At 31.9% G+C, this 18,099-nt stretch overlaps 1 protein-coding gene across 1 annotated transcript in view; it reads left to right on the forward strand.

Moving 5' to 3' along the window:
• Positions 1-16,163, forward strand: part of C6H14orf39 (chromosome 6 C14orf39 homolog) — a 40,878-nt gene extending 24,715 nt beyond the window's left edge. The window contains exons 13-18 of the mRNA XM_026385211.2: positions 3,679-3,740; positions 4,969-5,147; positions 6,312-6,316; positions 7,085-7,224; positions 11,679-11,736; positions 15,964-16,163. Coding sequence (XP_026240996.2) covers positions 3,679-3,740; positions 4,969-5,147; positions 6,312-6,316; positions 7,085-7,224; positions 11,679-11,736; positions 15,964-16,163 — 644 coding nt within the window. The remainder of the gene's footprint in view (positions 1-3,678; positions 3,741-4,968; positions 5,148-6,311; positions 6,317-7,084; positions 7,225-11,678; positions 11,737-15,963) is intronic.
• Positions 16,164-18,099: the final 1,936 nt, after the last annotated feature.

Consider the following 18,099-nt stretch of genomic DNA (forward strand, 5'->3'; position numbering starts at 1 on the left):
TGCAAAAATCCTCAATAAAATTCTGGCGAATCGGATTCAAATACATATCAAAAAAATTATACACAATAATCAAGTAGGATTCATCCCTGGGATGCAAGGCTGGTTCAATATACGGAAATCAATAAATGTTATTCACCACATCAATAGACTTAAAAATAAGAACCATATGATCATCTCGATAGATGCAGAGAAAGCATTCGACAAAGTACAGCATCCCTTTATGTTCAAAACTCTAGAAAAATTAGGGATAACTGGATCATACCTCAACATTGTAAAAGCAATCTATGATAAGCCACAGGCCAGCATCATTCTGAATGGAGAAAAATTGAAGGCATTCCCTCTAAGATCTGGTACAAGACAGGGATGCCCTCTCTCACCACTTCTGTTCCACATAGTCCTCGAAACACTGGCCAGAGCAATTAGACAGACGAAAGAAATTAAAGGCATAAAAATAGGAAAAGAAGAACTTAAATTATCACTATTTGCAGATGATATGATTCTATACCTAGCAGACCCAAAAGGGTCTACAAAGAAGCTATTAGAGCTAATAAATGAATTCAGCAAAGTGGCAGGATATAAGATCAACACGCATAAATCAAAGGCATTCCTGTATATCAGCGACAAATCCTCTGAAACGGAAATGAGGACAACTACTCCATTCACAATATCCCCCCAAAAAATAAAATACTTGGGAATCAACCTAACAAAAGAGGTGAAAGATTTATACAATGAAAACTACAAAACCCTAAAGAAAGACATAGAAGAAGACCTTAGAAGATGGAAAAATATACCCTGCTCATGGATAGGCAGAACTAACATCATCAAAATGGTGATATTACCAAAAGTTCTCTATAAGTTCAATGCAATGCCAATCAAAATCCCAACAGCATATCTTGTAGAAATAGATAAAAGAATCATGAAATTCATATGGAATAATAAAAGACCCAGAATAGCAAAAACAATGCTAAGCAGGAAGTGTGAATCAGGCGGTATAGCGATACCAGACTTCAAACTATACTACAGAGCAATAGTAACAAAAACAGCATGGTACTGGTACCAAAACAGGCAGGTGGACCAATGGTACAGAATAGAGGACACAGTAACCAATCCACAAAACTACAACTATCTTATATTTGATAAAGGGGCTAAAAGCATGCAATGGAGGAAGGATAGCATCTTCAACAAATGGTGCTGGGAAAACTGGAAATCCATTTGCATCAAAATGAATCTGAATCCCTATCTCTCGCCATGCACAAAAGTTAACTCAAAATGGATCAAGGAGCTTGATATTAAATCAGAGACATGGCATCTGATAGAAGAAAAAGTTGGTTATGATCTACACGCTGTTGGATCGGGCTCCAAATTCCTCAATAGGACACCCATAGTGCTAGAGTTAACAACTAGAATCAACAAATGGGACTTACTCAAAGTAAAAAGTTTTTTCTCAGCAAAAGAAACAATAAGAGAGATAAACAGGGAGCCTACATCCTGGGAACAAATCTTTACTCCACACACTTCAGATAGAGCCCTAATAACCAGAATATACAAAGAACTCAAAAAATTAGACAATAAGATAACAAATAACCCAATCAATAAATGGGCCAAGGACCTGAACAGACACTTCTCAGAGGAGGACATACAATCAATCAACAAGTACATGAAAAAATGCTCACCATTGCTAGCAGTCAGAGAAATGCAAATCAAAACTACCCTAAGATACCATCTCACTCCAGTAAGATTGGCAGCCATTAGGAAGTCAAACAACAATAAGGGCTGGAGAGGATGCGGGGAAAAGGGCACTCTTGTTCATTGCTGGTGGGACTGCAAATTGGTGCAGCCAATTTGGAAAGCAGTATGGAGATTTCTTGGAAAGCTGGGAATGGAACCACCATTTGACCCAGCTATTCCCCTTCTCGGTCTATTCCCTAAAGCCCTAACAAGAGCATGCTACAGGGACACTGCTACATCGATGTTCATAGCAGCTCAATTCATGATAGCAAGACTGTGGAACCAGCCTAGATGCCCTTCAATAGATGAATGGTTAAAAAAAAATGTGGCATTTATACACTATGGAGTATTACTCTGCATTAAAAAATGAAAAAATCATAGAATTTGGAGGGAAATGGATGGCATTAGAGCAGATTATGCTAAGTGAAGCTAGTCAATCTTTAAAAAACAAATGCCAAATGACTCCTTTGATATAAGGGGAGTAAACAAGGACAGGGTAGGGATGAAGAGCTTGAGAAGAAGATTTACATTAAACAGGGATGAGAGGTGGGAGGGAAAGGGAGTGACAAGGGAAATTGCATGGAAATGGAAGGCGATCCTCAGGGTTATACAAAATGACATATAAGAGGAAAGGAGGGGTTAGACAAGATAATACAAATGGAAGAAATGATTTATAGTAGAAGGGGTAGAGAGAGAAAAGGGGAGGGGAGGGGAGGGGAGGGGGGATAGTAGAGAATAGGACAGATAGCAGAATACATCAGACACTAGAAAGGCAATATGTCAATCAATGGAAGGGTAACTGATGTGATACAGCAATGTGTATACGGGGTAAAAGCGGGAGTTCATAACCCACTTGAATCAAACCGTGTAATATGATGTATTAAGAACTATGTAATGTTATGAACGACCAATAGAAAAAAAAGAAATATATGCAAAATATGATTAGGTATTTTAAAAAGAGAAAGAAACTTTGTGGCAGATAAACATGAAAAGATACTCAGCAAATCATGGAACTGAAAAAAAAAAACAAACCCACACTGAGTTATCATTACATGTTTACCGAATTAGCAAAATTCAAAATGTCTCACAATATTAAGTTTTGATGAGAATACAGGACAATAGGAACCTTCAAACTATTTGTAGGAATTGTCTTTAATAAATTAGAGCTAATTTGTCTGATGAGACTGAATGATTTCCAAGGTGGCTAGTTGTCACAGTGGAAATTAGTACAACTACATTAGAAAAGGTTGACATCTGGTCTTGAGAAAAGCACATACTCTATTCCTCATAATTTCCACCTCTAGGCATATACTTAAAGAAATACAAGGATATACATTCAATTGTATCAGTAAGGAATGTTATTATTTGTAATAGTTTTAATGTGGAAACATCCTAAATACCCATTTTCTGTAGAATGTATAGATACATAATGTCCTGTTTGTGCAATGGAATACTTTATATCAGTAAGAAAACTATATCATGTACTACAGAATGGATGAATCTCACAAGCATATGTTACTCAAACAAAAAAAGTAAACAAAAGCAAGAGATAGGACATATTTAATTTCATGTTATAACATTTTAAAACAGGAAAATAAGATATGTTTTTTAGATGATAAAAGCATATATAACAAATTAGGAAAAAATTATCACAAAAGTCTGGATAGGGATTACCTCTAAGAGAAGGAGAATGTAGGACCTTTTGGAGTGCTTATGATGTTTTATTTCTTTACTTGATGTGGTTATATGAGTGTTCTCTTTATAATTTTGTTTATTAAACTGTTTATATTATATTTTATTCTCTTATTTGTATATATTGGATTGAAGCATGAAATTGCCATTTTGGTAGACTAACAGAGTTAAATATTGGCAATTTCATATGGTTAAACTAATGTGTTTTATTTTATAATAAAATTACAAAAAGAAAAACAGTTTGTTCTCATGTAACAGATGCTGAGTGTGGAGAAAAAGGGACAGTGAGACAATTAAGAGAATCAAAATGCACTTCACAAGTAAGTCAAATGTTTGATTTAACCATTCTAATTTTAAAATTTTGTGTCCATTTTAATTTTGGATTTAGTGCAATAAAGATTGTTTATGTGAGATTTTATTAGTTGCTAATCAGGTTTCTAGGAAGTTACAGATTCTATTTTTCATATTCAAAAGCAAGGCCAAAAACACGAGAGAAGAATAGTGTTACCTTAGGGAAGTAAAGGGAGGAGGGGGGGGATGTGGGAATAGGAAACACAGTAGAATGAAATATATATATATATATATTTATATAAATAAATATATATATATATATATGTATGTATATCTGCATGACCAATATGATTCTACAACATACACACTCAGAAAAATGAGAAATTATGTCCCATCTATATATGATATATCACAGTGCATAAATGCATTCTCCTGTCATTTATAACTAATTAAAACAAAACAAAACAAAAAGCCAAAAGGACTGGGGGTATAGCTCAGTGGTTGAGTGCTTGCTTAGCATGCTTAAAACACTGGGTTCCATTCCCAGCACCACTAAGAAAATAAAACAGAACAAGACGAAAACCAAAAGCCACAAAAAATTTACACATAAATATGCAAAAATTTGTCATTAATAAGGGCTGATAAATTAAAATTTTTAAAAAAATAAGTGCTGATATATATTGAGACTACAATTTGGTAAGATTAAATGATTTGTTGTGGCAGTCCAAGACCAGTAATTGCCATAAAAATGTCTTGAAAGTATTTTTGAATAATAGGAAGCTTTAATTATGATAGATGTAGACAATATATTTTAAACTTTACCCTACATACTAAGGTTTAAATAAGAGAAACAACATAGTAGTATTATTCTGTAAGGAAATACAAATAATAAGTACATTTAAATTTTTTTGTCAGACCCAAATTACTCTTTCCTTTCAAGGAGTTAGTATATACAGTTCTTCATCTATACTACAGTCCTAAACATTATTCTTTATCAAGTTCAGTATTTTCTGGTTGTTATACTTTCTCGAGTAGGAATGAGGAAGATGGAGCTGGATAGAAAAGAAAAAATTGATCATTAAAATAATTATTGTTTGAATGGTATTTTAATATCACTTTTCCAGTTATTCTTATTTTACTAATCAGTGAAATGACTACAGATTAGTATGGTATTTTCTGTCTTGTGCATTTTTATATATGTCATTCTGTTACTGCAACAACATTCATTTTTAGTTTTCTGTTACTTTGAATTTGCAGCCTATACATACAGAAAATTTTGGAAAGTCAATAGAAGATAATAGTGATGAAGTAGAAGAAAGGCCTGAGAATTTTCCACCAACTCCTGAAATTCCTATATTTTTAAAAACTCCTGAAGCTATGAAGTCACATGAATCTTTGGAAAAAATACAGTTTCCTAAAGCTCCCTCATTTGAAATGTAGGACTTTATTTGATAATTATAAGTAAATTATGCATTGAGTCATATAAAATTGATAGGAATAGTAAAATGACTTATACCTGTAACTTTAAAAAGTTTTTTTTTTAGTATAGAGTATTTCAGACATGCAAAGTAGAGACTAGCATAATGAACTTCCAAGTACCTATCATCCTGTTTGAATTATTAATGTTCTGCTGTTCTTGTTTCACAGGTCTTCCTCCCCATTTTTCCTGCAGTGTTTAGCTGAAGATGATGTAGATCCTGAGTACTTACCCAGGGCAATACTATATAGATTTAAAATTTTCCAAAGGGTTAAATTTTGTAGAGAAATTTAAAATGTTAAAGAGCTACTGCCATATTTGGAAGATTGTGGGCTTATCATTGAATAATGTTCCAGCAGTCATTTTCCCACGTGTTATAGTGTCTGAAGCAAGAATTGCCATTCTGCTTAGTAAGCTAGTTAGGCATAAATATCTTTAACATGAATATTTATCTTTGAAAACTATAGATATATGGTTTGCATACACAAAAATAGTGCTACCTTTAAACATTTTCTTTAGTTCAGTCTCTTCCTTAATACTGATCCCTGAGGTTTTTCCAAAATATGTCAGATAGATTTCACTTTATCAGGGATATCTCACCTATATCCTACTTCTGTATTTTAAATTGTTAGAATAAGTTTTATATATGAATACTATGTTATTGACTCAAGCACAGCATGTTTAAAGTGAAACTCAACTTCAGATCTGAGAATTATTAAGGAATATCAGATTATATGCTAAAACTTCTCTCCATGGATGAGAAAATTATGATCTGTAAAGTTAAGTGACTCATTCATGGTCATAGAGATAGTTTATGGAAGTATTGTTACACTTCATACATACACACACACACACACACACACACACACTTTTTTTCTTTTTTGGTATTTGGAATTGTCTCCAAGGCCTTGTGAATACTAAGTACTTAATCTTCTGTTGAGCTATTCCCCTAGCCCCTATTATATTTTAAAAACACTTACGTAGCACTATCTGTGAGTCACTGTTATAAGCACTTTAGACCATTTAATATTGATCATTTAATGTTCACAACAATCTTATACATTTTAGGTACATTATTATCATTATTTTATAAATGAGGAAACATAATTATAGGTAATACAAGTAATCAATGTTAGAGTTGAGATTTTAAACCCGGGTAGTTCTGGTTTTAGAATCCATTCTCCTAACCAATGTGTTACACATTGTATTGTCTATTTTTTCCGGATCATTTTACTGTTTAACTCCCTGATAGAAACTTAGTAATGGCTGGCTTCTAATCCAGACACAGCTTGTTGGGGCTGGGGCTGGGGCTTAGCAGTAATGCCCTTGCCTGGTATGTGTGAGGCACTGGGTTTGATTATCAGCACCACAGACAAATAAATAAAGTAAAGGTCTATCAAAAACTAAAAAAAAAAAAATTTAAAAACAAAATAGACACAGCTTGTTACTGACTTTCAAGATCTTGAAGACCGTGTTGGGGTTAAGGGCTTGGACTTTGAATCTGAAGTGCTGAATTCAATTTTCAACTCTAGAACTTACTGTATTTTTTTGAGCAAATCATTTATACTTTCTACACTTAAAAATCCTTTACTGTAAAATTAAAGTGACTGAAATAATAACTGTATTATAGAGTTATTATGAGAAATAAGTTATGCTTATGGAAGTACCTAGAAGAGTGCCTGACAGTATATTGAGTAGATATTCATAATAATTATCCCAAAGTTGATTTTCCATATTAGTCTCCTCCCAAACCATCTTTTCTTTATAGGTTGCTTCAATAACTACTTCCTACCTTCCCTTCTATGCTAATTTTTACCCCCATGACATTGCTTGTGGTCAATCTTCAGTGTTTAGTGATAGATTTTTAACATTTTGATGATTCTTAAAAATCTTTTTGTAACAGAAATGCAGTACCTGAAGGTCAAACACAAAAAGAGTCCTCTGGATTTTCATTTCTTACAAGTTATACTTCTAGATCACCTAGATTGAATTTATTTGATTCTTCTGTATTTGATTCAGAAATTTCATCAGATCAGGTAAAATGAGAAACTAAAGTTGATTTCTAAAAATTATACACTGAAACTTTGGGGTAATTTTATTTCCTTAGTACCAAACGATCCTGGGACAGACAGAGTGCCAGTAAAGGCAATTTTTAAAAAAATTCTGGGTAGCTGTAGTATAGCAAAGTTCCCTATTATCTTTTTGCTCTTAACTTTAGATGCCCCAAATTCACTGTATTTATTTTTTTAAATTTCAAGATAGGGATGATTTAAATTTCAGTTAAGGGCAATTTGAAACGAATTTGTCTTTTTAATTAATGTACCTACTAAACAAACTACATATTCTGAAAACAAACTTTACATATTATCAATGAACTTACAATGGCTTCATGTTTTGTCTTTTCAACTATGTGTGTGTACATGGCAATATTATCATTGGTTCATTTTAAAAGACCGAAGGAATTTCCTGCATCAACATTGCTACTGTTCAGTGGAAATGCTTATTTCTGTATTTAGTAATTAAGCCCCAAAGTTAAGACATGCTTTATTTGAAAAGTAGAGACAATATAAATTTGTGGTTAAAACTAGACTCTGAAGCCTGATTACTTGAGTGTATACTATATGTAAGATTTTGGGTAACTCTCAGTTTCCTTATCTGTAAAATGAAAATAATTATTACCATAAGGTTTGTAAATATTTAGGTGAGTTTATGCACATAAAACATTTAGAAAAGTTTCAATCACTTAATAATACCATATAAGTATCAATGTAATATAAGTATTATTACTTATTTAAATTAGTCATATTTAGCCATTTTTTATATTTATTAGAATTTTTATTACTGTGTTCCTTGCACTATATTAAGTTGTTGAAATTATAAGTTTGTTGATGATATAGTAGTATACATTTCATATTTTGTTTCTTTTAACTTTGGTCTCAATTTTACTTAAATACTTACTTCAAAAACTAGTGGGGCTGAGGATATAGCTCAGTTGGTAGAGTGTTGCCTCACATGTACAAGGTCATGGGTTCAATCCCCAGCACCCCAAAAAACAACAACAAAAAATTAGTAATCCCTAGAAAAGTACATTAGAAAAATAGATTAGAGTTACTAAATTCTCATTTACATTAATACTATGAATGTTAAAATAAGTGTATATAAATAACCTCATCAGGGGACATGTACATTTTGAAAACAGAAAACTACTGAAAATTATTGAATATATAACATGATGTACTTGTTTAGAAAGAAAATATTATAAAGATAAATTCCCTCTCAAAATAATTTATAAACGTAATCCATTATGGATCTAATTAAAGTCCTGGCAAAAAAAAAGTCTTTAGTTTTTGTTATGTTTTGTTTTTGTGGTGGTAGAGCTGGGGAAGGAGATTGACCAAATAATTACTGTGTGTCCTGGGAGAAATGTATTCCAGAATAAGCAAGAACATTTTCAAAAATAAGATTGGTGATAGATTAAAATAGAATTCTAAGAAAAAGTTTCATCCAAAAGAAGGTAAAAAAGAAGGAATGGAGTGACAAAAAACAAGGGAACAAACATAAATAACAATATGTTAGACCTAATCATGAACTTTTAAATGATTTTTTAATATGAATGGGTTAAATACTCCATTAAAAGGTAGAGACTATAAGAATGCATTAAAAAAAAATAAATTGAATGTGGTGGTGCACTCCTGTAATCACAGCTATTTGGGAGGCTGAGGCAAGAAAATAGAAAGTTCAAGGCCAGACTTGGAAATTCAGTGAGATTCTGTCTTAAAAATAAAAAATAAAAAGGGCTGCCAGATGCAGTGGCGCACACATGTAAATCCTACTGGCTCGGGAGGCTGAGGCAGGAAAATCTCAAGTTCAAAGCCAGCCTTAGCAACAGTGAAGTGCTAAGAAACTAAGTGAGACACTGTCTCTAAATAAAATATAAAATAGGGTTGGGAATGTGGCTCAGTGGTCAAATGCCCTTGAGTTCAATCCGTGGTACTCCCCTCCCTAAAAAAAAAAATGGTCATGATGGTCATATTGATACCATTTTTGGTAGTCTTGAGATTCAGAGTATTACTGAAGATAAAAATGGTTCAGAATGGTAAAAAGTCCACTTTATAAGGAAGATACAACAATCACAAATGTGTAACTGTGCCTAATAACAACTCCAATATACATAAAATCAAAGTTGTCAAATACTCAAGCATAGTTGGAAGTTTTTAATACCCTTTTATCAGCAATTGATAGAATCACACAACACAATCAGATCTTCTGTAATATCTGTATACAGCATCAATCCCCTACACCATTTTTAAACACTGTATCCCACAACTGCCTCATACATGTTCTTTTCAAGTGCTAATAGTACATTCACCAAGATCAACTATATTATGGGCCATAATAAGAGTAAAGGAATTTAAAAGCATTGGAATTAGAGTGTGTTAAATTAGAACTCAGTAACAATAAGATATCTAGAAAAGTCCTAAATATGTAGTCATGAAGCAAAGAATGAATCATGAGAGAAGTCAGAAAACATTTTGAGCTGAATTATGAAAATTCAGTTTATCAAAAATTGTGGGATGCTGCCAAAGCCAGAGCAAAACTATAACTTTAAATAATTTAGTTAACTTAAATAATTACGTTAATAGAAAAGAGGAAAGATTTAAAATTAATGACCTATATTGGGAAACTAGAAAAAGAGCAATGAAGCAAATCCAAAGTAAGTAGAATGAAGAAATAAAAAAGATGACATAACTGAAATAGAACAAATAAATAAATAAGAATAAACAAAACCAAAGATTGTACTTTAAAATAATTGACAGAATTGATACATTCCCATCTAGATTGACAGAGAAGGAAAGATAGTTATTAAACATGAGAGAATATCATTACAAATCCTATATATTATGAAATAAATTGGTGAAGGGAACTTTACTTTTTACACATTAAAACATCCCTATATAAAAAACTTAGAGTAATCAAAATGGTATGATATAAGGATTGAAAGAATGATATTTGGTATGGGTTAAATAGTCTTGATACAAAAGAATTTAGAATATGATAAAGATGGGACCACACAGGGATAAATTAGACACTCAACTTACACTGTATGCCAGTAAATTTACAGATGAATTAAAATAAATGAAAAAATATTAACCATAAAATACTTCAGAGGAAATATAAGTTAACATTTACTAGACCTCAGAAGGATGGATGCTCAAAACATAAAAGCAGTGGAAGAAGAACCAAAAGAAAAAGCAATTAAGTTAATTTCATTCAGACTTCCAAGTTAAAAAATTGGACAGGCAATATGATAAAAGTATAAAAATAATTAACATCTTTATTATATTAAGACTTAAATTACTGGGCTGGAGTTGTAGCTCAGCAGTAGAGTGTTCGCCTAGCACATGTGAGGCCCTGGGTTCGATCTCAGCACCACATAAATAAAAGTAAATAAAATAAAATAAATAAAAAATAAATAAAAAATAAATAAAAAAAATAAATAAAATAAAATAAAGGCATTGTGTCCAACTACACCTAAAAAATAAATATTAAAAAAATTTTAAAAAATTTAAAAAAGAACTTAAATTACTACCTCAGTATAGAAATGGGCAAAATCCATTTGGTGAATAGTCCCCTGAAAAAGAAAATTAAATTACATGATTTATGGTAAAACAGTTTTTCTTAATAATTGTTAAAGAAATATGATTCTGTGCTCAAATGTTTTAAGTGTGGTGTTTATAATTATAGAAAAATCAAAACAACCTAAATGTTCAAAATAAATGAATAATTGAAATAGTACAGTATGTCTATATGGAGAAATATTATACTGCCACAAAGAGGTTTCAGAAGAATAGCAACATGGTCATATGGTAATATTAAGATAAAAAAAGGACAAAAAAACTAAGCCATCATGAAAACATTTTTAAAAGCCCATCTTACTGAGAAAATAGACTCTTTTTTTTTTTTGGCAGCAAAATTTGATCTGAATGGACAGGAAGCTGTCAGCATCCTTTTACTTTCATAGTCAGAAAAGCAGTACTAAGACCCTGATTTATTAAAGGCCTTCAGAATCAAGCAAGTTTTATTAGAATTTAATGTTATAGTAAGATCCTGAAGTAGGAATTATCCTTAGTGCAATACATATTGCCTATTAATTCTTTATCTATTGGTATAGTAAAATTAGTAGGTCTTATTTTAATAAGTAAATGACAGCTTTTGAAGACAGAATACTCCCCCCACCTCTCTTCAGTTTTGGAGATTGAACCCAGGGCCTAATATATTCTAGGCAAGCACTGTACCACTGAGCTACATCCCCAGCCAAAAAATACAACTTTTTTTAAAAAAAAGTACAGTAGTGTGCTGTATAGAATATTGCTATATGCTTACTCTAATGCTGCATATTAAAAGTACCAGGCTTTGGATTCAAATACAAATACTATGTATGTTTTTCTACTGGTTTGACAAGTAATATTTTATGGAAATTATTTTCCAGCTTAATGAACATTATTCTGAAGCAAATCTAAATCCTCCCTCATCACAACAAGGAATTGGTAAGTGATTTACTACTTATAAAAACATGCTAACTTTCCCCCTTGGCATTTTAGTTTGTTTCTAATAGATTTTTCTAGGCATTCAGTTTATTCTTTAAAAAATTACTCTTGACTTCTATACTATTCACTGCTTTTATTTTTAGCAATTTAGTGTGTTTTTTTCCACTGCGTTGACAACACTTGCTTTCTCCAAGATTACTAATAACTTCTCAATTTTCAAACATTATGAATATTTTGCATTGTTTATCATATTCAGTCCCTTTGCAGCATGATATAGTTGACTGTTCATATCTTCTTTCTGGACTCTTTGGATTTCTTCCTATCTCTCTGTGCTTACTTTTTATTGCATTTTCTTTCTTTTATTCTTTTATTGGTTAATCTGTTCAAAATATAAATAAGTGTGTGTATATATTATATTGTTTTATCAGTTACTACTTTGGTTTTGATAATAGAACAGTGGACAAACATGCAAAATTCTCATAGGGTTTGTGTTCTAGTGGGAGAGACTGAAGATAGACAAGTCAATATATAATATATCAAGTGGTACATTAAACAACAATTTTTATGGGTTTGAATTGGCAACTGATCATATGTTGTGATTTTTAATTCAGTATTTAATTTACTCTATAGCTAACAAGGATGATGCCAAGGTTTGACAATACTGTAAGAATTTATTGAAATGTGAATGGCTCAATAAGAGGAGGAATAAGAAATAACATGGGTACAATATCTTTGTCTCATTGAGAGGCTCATCAGATATCCAAGTAATAATCTTACTTCTGCCACCTCATCCATGTGAAAGATTTCAGGCAGCTGTGGATAAGTTATATTGCATGTAGGTTGCCTTGACACACAAAAGCTGCAGCCTCAGTTTTCAGCAGGTTCTTAAAGAAATCTAGTCATGAGGCCCAAGACCTATACAACTCTTCTAATTCAGGTGTAGTTTCACACAGAACTGTAGACAAGTAATGCTGTAGACTCAGCATTCCATATCTACCTTAATTCTGTATTTTCTAAGGAGACAGTGTTGTGAGAAATCAGACTCCAAGATCATTCTTCTAAGTGGGTCTGAATCAGTCTAGGCTTGAGGTTAACTCTGTACTTACTGGTTGTAATTAATAATATAAATAAAGATAAAGCAGAATAAGGGGAATAAGAAGAACTTGGATTGAGAAGGCAGTTGCTGTGTTACGAGGGAGTCAGAGAAGGCAATCATTAAGAGGTGACATTTGAGGAAAGACATGAAGGAGGTGCAGTACAAGCTACTGGGAAAAGCTTTCCAAGTAAAGGATGAAAAGTTGAGATAGGCACATACTCAGTATGTTCAATGAACAGCAGGTAAATTGGTATTAACTGGAATGGAATAAGGAAGGAGGAATTATGTAGGAAGATTAAATCAGAGAGGTTGGAGAGGGAGCAAATCGTGGGACTATAGACTGTTCAGATCTTTGGAAAGTGAGATGGTAAACCATTGGAGGGTTTTGAGCAAAGGACTGAAATGATCTAACTGGCTTTTAAAAGATTACTGTCTGCTATATGGGGAACAAATAATGGAAATGAGTGAAAACAGATTAGGAAGCTATTAAAATAATACAAGTAAGAATTGGTGATGGGCCGGGGATGTGGCTCAAGCGGTAGCGTGCTCGCCTGGCATGCGTGCGGCCCGGGTTCGATCCTCAGCACCACATACCAACAAAGATGTTGTGTCTGCCGAGAACTAAAAAATAAATATTAAAAAAATTAAAAAAAAAAAAAGAATTGGTGATGGCTAAGATAATGACAGTAGAATTGGTAAGAAGGAATGGGATTTTGGTTATCAATTTTTCTGAAGATAGATCTGGAAGAATTTGTCTATCACCTTTAAGGATGAGAAGGAAACAAGGATGATGCTAAGATCTTGACAACAATAACTGTAAGAATGAAGTTGTAATGAAAATCTTTTTATATCTAAGATATGTTTTAACATTAAAAACTCACCATATCTGAAATCAAATTTGTTCTTTTAATGTCCCTAATGTTATCTCCATTATTGTGGTGGCCAAAATTCAGTAATAATTTTAACTTCTCCTTGTGACTGTGACTAAATTCAGCTAATCAAGTTTTATCAGTTCTTCCTCTGAAGTACTTATTTCCTTTTTCTATATTAATCAGAACTGTTATATTTCAAACTCTAATAACTATTCACAGTGCTACTGTAGTCATATCTTAATTGGTCTTTTCATCTTCCTAGCTTACCTATAAATCACAGTTTAAATAATCTTCCTCATGCCTAATGTTGATTTTGTAATTGCACTAATCAGATGCCTTTGGTGGCTCTCCATCAACTCAAATTATTTTCCTACTTTTCTAACCTAGCTCCAACATACCTTTCAAGCCCTTTTCCTTGTAAGAATTACCCATGCTTTGGCTAGACTGAAGAACATAGTGCCAGATAAGCCATATTTTCTTATCTGCTTTTTTTCTTCTTGTAATCTCCAACTTCCATTCCTAACCATCTTTCAAGACTAAGTTCTCTTCCCTAAAAACCTTTATTTTCCCCTCAACCTTGCATTCCAAAAAGACCTCTTTTTCACTTTTGTGAATGTTTCTTCTTCTTCTTCTTCTTCTTCTTTTTTTTTTTTATAGTGCTGGGGATTGAATCCAAGGCCTGTGAATGTGAGGCAAGCACTCTACCAACTGAGCTATATCCCCAACCCCTTTTTTATACTTTTAAATATTCTACCTCCTATCATTTATTATTTGTGTGTGTGTGTGTGTGTGTGTGTGTGTGTGTGTGTATATATATATATATATATATATATATATATATGAGATACTCTCTGGATTTTTGGTTCTTTAAGGGCAAAGACCTGTTATATTCACTTCTGAATTCCTCACAGCACCTAGAATCCTGCCTTGCATAGCAATCTATATTTATTTACAGTGAACATAGTTTTATGAAGCCCACATATAATCTTCTGAAATTAAAAAATGAAATCAAATTTATTTATGCAAAGAGTGATTCAAGATTTTAGTTTTTTCTGGATCTATGTCTAAATTTTCTTTTTAAGATTTATGGGTGTGTGCTGAAGACAGTAGAATAAAATGAGAAAGGGAGAGAAACAAAACACAACTGTCTGGTAATCAGTCCATCCAGTCAATCAGCCATTTTAATTGCTAGTTGGCTTATTTAGAGTAAAATAACTGAGATATTAAAAAATATAAGAAAACTTCAAAGTGGTACAAAGTAATTTCTTTTGCTTAATGTACTAGTTGATCAATTCTCTATGGAAAAAAATATTAGGTGCCTTAGAAGACTTGTTTTAGGTAAATCTTTCATTTATTGTAGAGTTAATAATAATTGATTTTAAATTTAAGATGTTGACAACTTTAATATTTATAGTTTTAAATAATATAATGATGAAAACAGTATTTTTCTTTAGTGGAAATTCAGAGAGTCAAACACCAAATAATTCTATATATAAAGTTGATTTTTGAACAATGCTATTAGTGTATATTGTAATTGGTCAATAAATAATGGTTGGATAAGTTTGACTTATGCAGTGTCTCTCAGATCTAACATTTTTTCTCTCCATTTTCATTGCTATGATGGTATAGGTAAGGTCAATTTTCACCATCTCTTTGCTGGACAATAGAGTTTTTTCCTTTTGGTTTTCTCCACTTCTAGACACTTCTGTTACAGCCTTTCTACACTTCTCTCCTGAAGAATCCTTATAAAACAATTTATTTAATGTCATATTGTATATGATAATGCCTAATGTTTTCCTGTTGCCTACTAAATAAAGTCCTGGTTCTCTAGTGAGACATTCAACTGTCTTTCCAAGCTCATCTTCATTAATTCCTGCTTAATATATCATTATTATTTCTCAGTATCTTGCCAAGTTGAACTGATTTCTGTTACTCTAATACTTCCAATGCCTATTTCTGGGCCTCTGTGCTAGTCTCTTCATTTGAAGTGTTTTACTACACCTTCTACCACATATAGTAGTTCTTTATTTACTTGAGTTCATATTACTTACAAGTCGGGTTTATGTTTGAGTCTGTTTATCCTTCCATAGTGCCAAGAATAATGCCTCGCATGTGAGAAGAATACATTTAAATATCTGTTAAACAGGAAAATAATTCAGTGGTACTATATTTATTGTATACATTGTATTGTAATCCTCTAGGTTATATGCATTCTATATAACACGGATAGCATGATCTTGTAATATTTGTCTTCCTCAGGAAATTTATTTGGGAAACCAGAAGGAGAAGACACCTTTACATTTTCTTTTTCATCAGACACTTCAGCTCATACATTTGGTACTGGAAAAGATGATTTTAGTTTTCCCTTTTCTTTTGAACAGGATCAAACAATACCTTCTTCTTCATTAAAAGGTTTTTCATCTTCCTCACAAAATACGGCACAATTTACTTTTTTTTGAACTAGTTATTAATTTTTGAATTATTTTAATATTTTATAATCATCTAGGGCATAAATTTACATTACTACTAAAAACTGAAGATACTCCTTTTTTGGTGATGAAATGAAATGGTTTACCATAGTGAAATTATTTGATTATATTAATTTAAATATTTAAATATTTAAATATTGAATATTTTTTATTTATGACATTAGCTAGTCATTTATTTTGGTTTTGATTTTGCAAGGCATACCCAGGCAGAACTTTTGTTAATCTGAGTAAAATTTGATACTTCTTCCATTACTCTTTATTATAAATATAAATCTGTTTATTCCTGGAGTCCAAATTTCATTCTTAATGGTATTTTAGTTGTTTTCATAAGAAGAAGAATTCCTGAGGTCATCAGAAGACTTTTTAGTGGCAATTGTTTAGAATTAGTGCTCGGGTATGCTATAGCAACTAAACATTTTTTTTTTTTTTTTACAATTACTGGGTTTCACTTATGCATCAGTGTTCCAGAATGTGAATGGTATTCTGATAATCATTTCAGAGAATTTATTATTGACAGTGAATGAAATCTCTGTTGTTTTCTCTTAAATACAACAAATAGTAAATTTCTAATTTTATCAGTTATTTTTTTTATCTTTAATGTAAGAAAATTGTATGAGAAAGACTATTTTCTGAAAATTGAGTTGTTGTTATCAATGGTGTTCCTGCTTTTTGTTTAAACCTTTTTTGAAGAACATTTAAAACTTTATTCCCTGTCTTCAACAGAAAACAATTTCATACTTATATTTTGTATTTTCAATTAATTATATATAACTTAAATCAAGATGTTTAAAATTTTCTGAAATTATGTAAATATTGTACAATATCTTGTATTTTGTGCTTTTAAAATTGGTTGTAATGTCAAGTAATAAAGAGTATAACTCCATATTTGATGTGTAACTGCTGACACATTTTTAAACCTTATTTCTTCTGATTCCCCTTCTTTCCCACATCTGGTCAAACTGATAAGAAAATCTAGGGGCTCTCTCCTTTGGTGTCAGTAACAAGTGTACAAGAACTCTCACCCCAGCTTCACCCCTAACCACCTTAAAAACCCATGAGCAGTCTCTTTTCTTAGGCCATTTTCAGATCAATATGGAGGCCTGCCCTCTCCTCCCCATAAAATCTTGTTATGTGAGTGGAAAATCTTTTCATACCCTATTTGAGTGGGGATGTGTGGCATCATCAGTCTCAATATGCAAACCACATTTTGGGTGAGGGTCTATACTGTTTCATCAGATATCCAAAACATCACAATTGTGTTAAATTAAACCTTCCCAAAGACTTGTAAAAAAGGCTAATCTAACTAATGATAGGATTTTTAAAACTTTAGACTGTGTTAAGGAAAAAAAACACAAATCTTCAACTGATTGGAATATTAAAATTCTAGTTAAAAAGCTGAAATTTGGGGCTGGGGCTATAGCTCAGTGGCAGAGTAGTTACCTAACCTGAAAGTCACTGGGTTTGATCCTTAGCAACACATAAATATAAGCAAACAAAGTTGTTCTGTACATCTACAACTATAATTTTTTTTTAAAGCTGAAGTTTTTCTTTTCATATTAGGTATTTGTTTTATAACCCCATGATTGAATTAATTGGTGGTTTTGATATAATAAAGAAATTGACAATATATGAGAAAGGAGAAAAAAAGTTGAAATTGGTTTATTTGTTGTTTATTAAGAAATTCAAAACTGGTTTTAGCCTTGAGTGACTTAGTGAGTCTATGGTTTATTTTTACTTCAGAGTAATATCTAGCACAGTAATGTAGTTAAATAATGCATCAATAATTGGCAGAAAATAAATATTTTTGGTTTTTGTTCTGCAGTACTAGGCCCTGCATATGCTAGGCAAGTTTTCTGCCTCTGAGCTACAAACCAGCCTCTAAAATAAGTACTTTAAAATATCTATA

Source organism: Urocitellus parryii, chromosome 6 (assembly GCF_045843805.1).
Source record: "Urocitellus parryii isolate mUroPar1 chromosome 6, mUroPar1.hap1, whole genome shotgun sequence".
Lineage (NCBI taxonomy): Eukaryota > Metazoa > Chordata > Mammalia > Rodentia > Sciuridae > Urocitellus > Urocitellus parryii.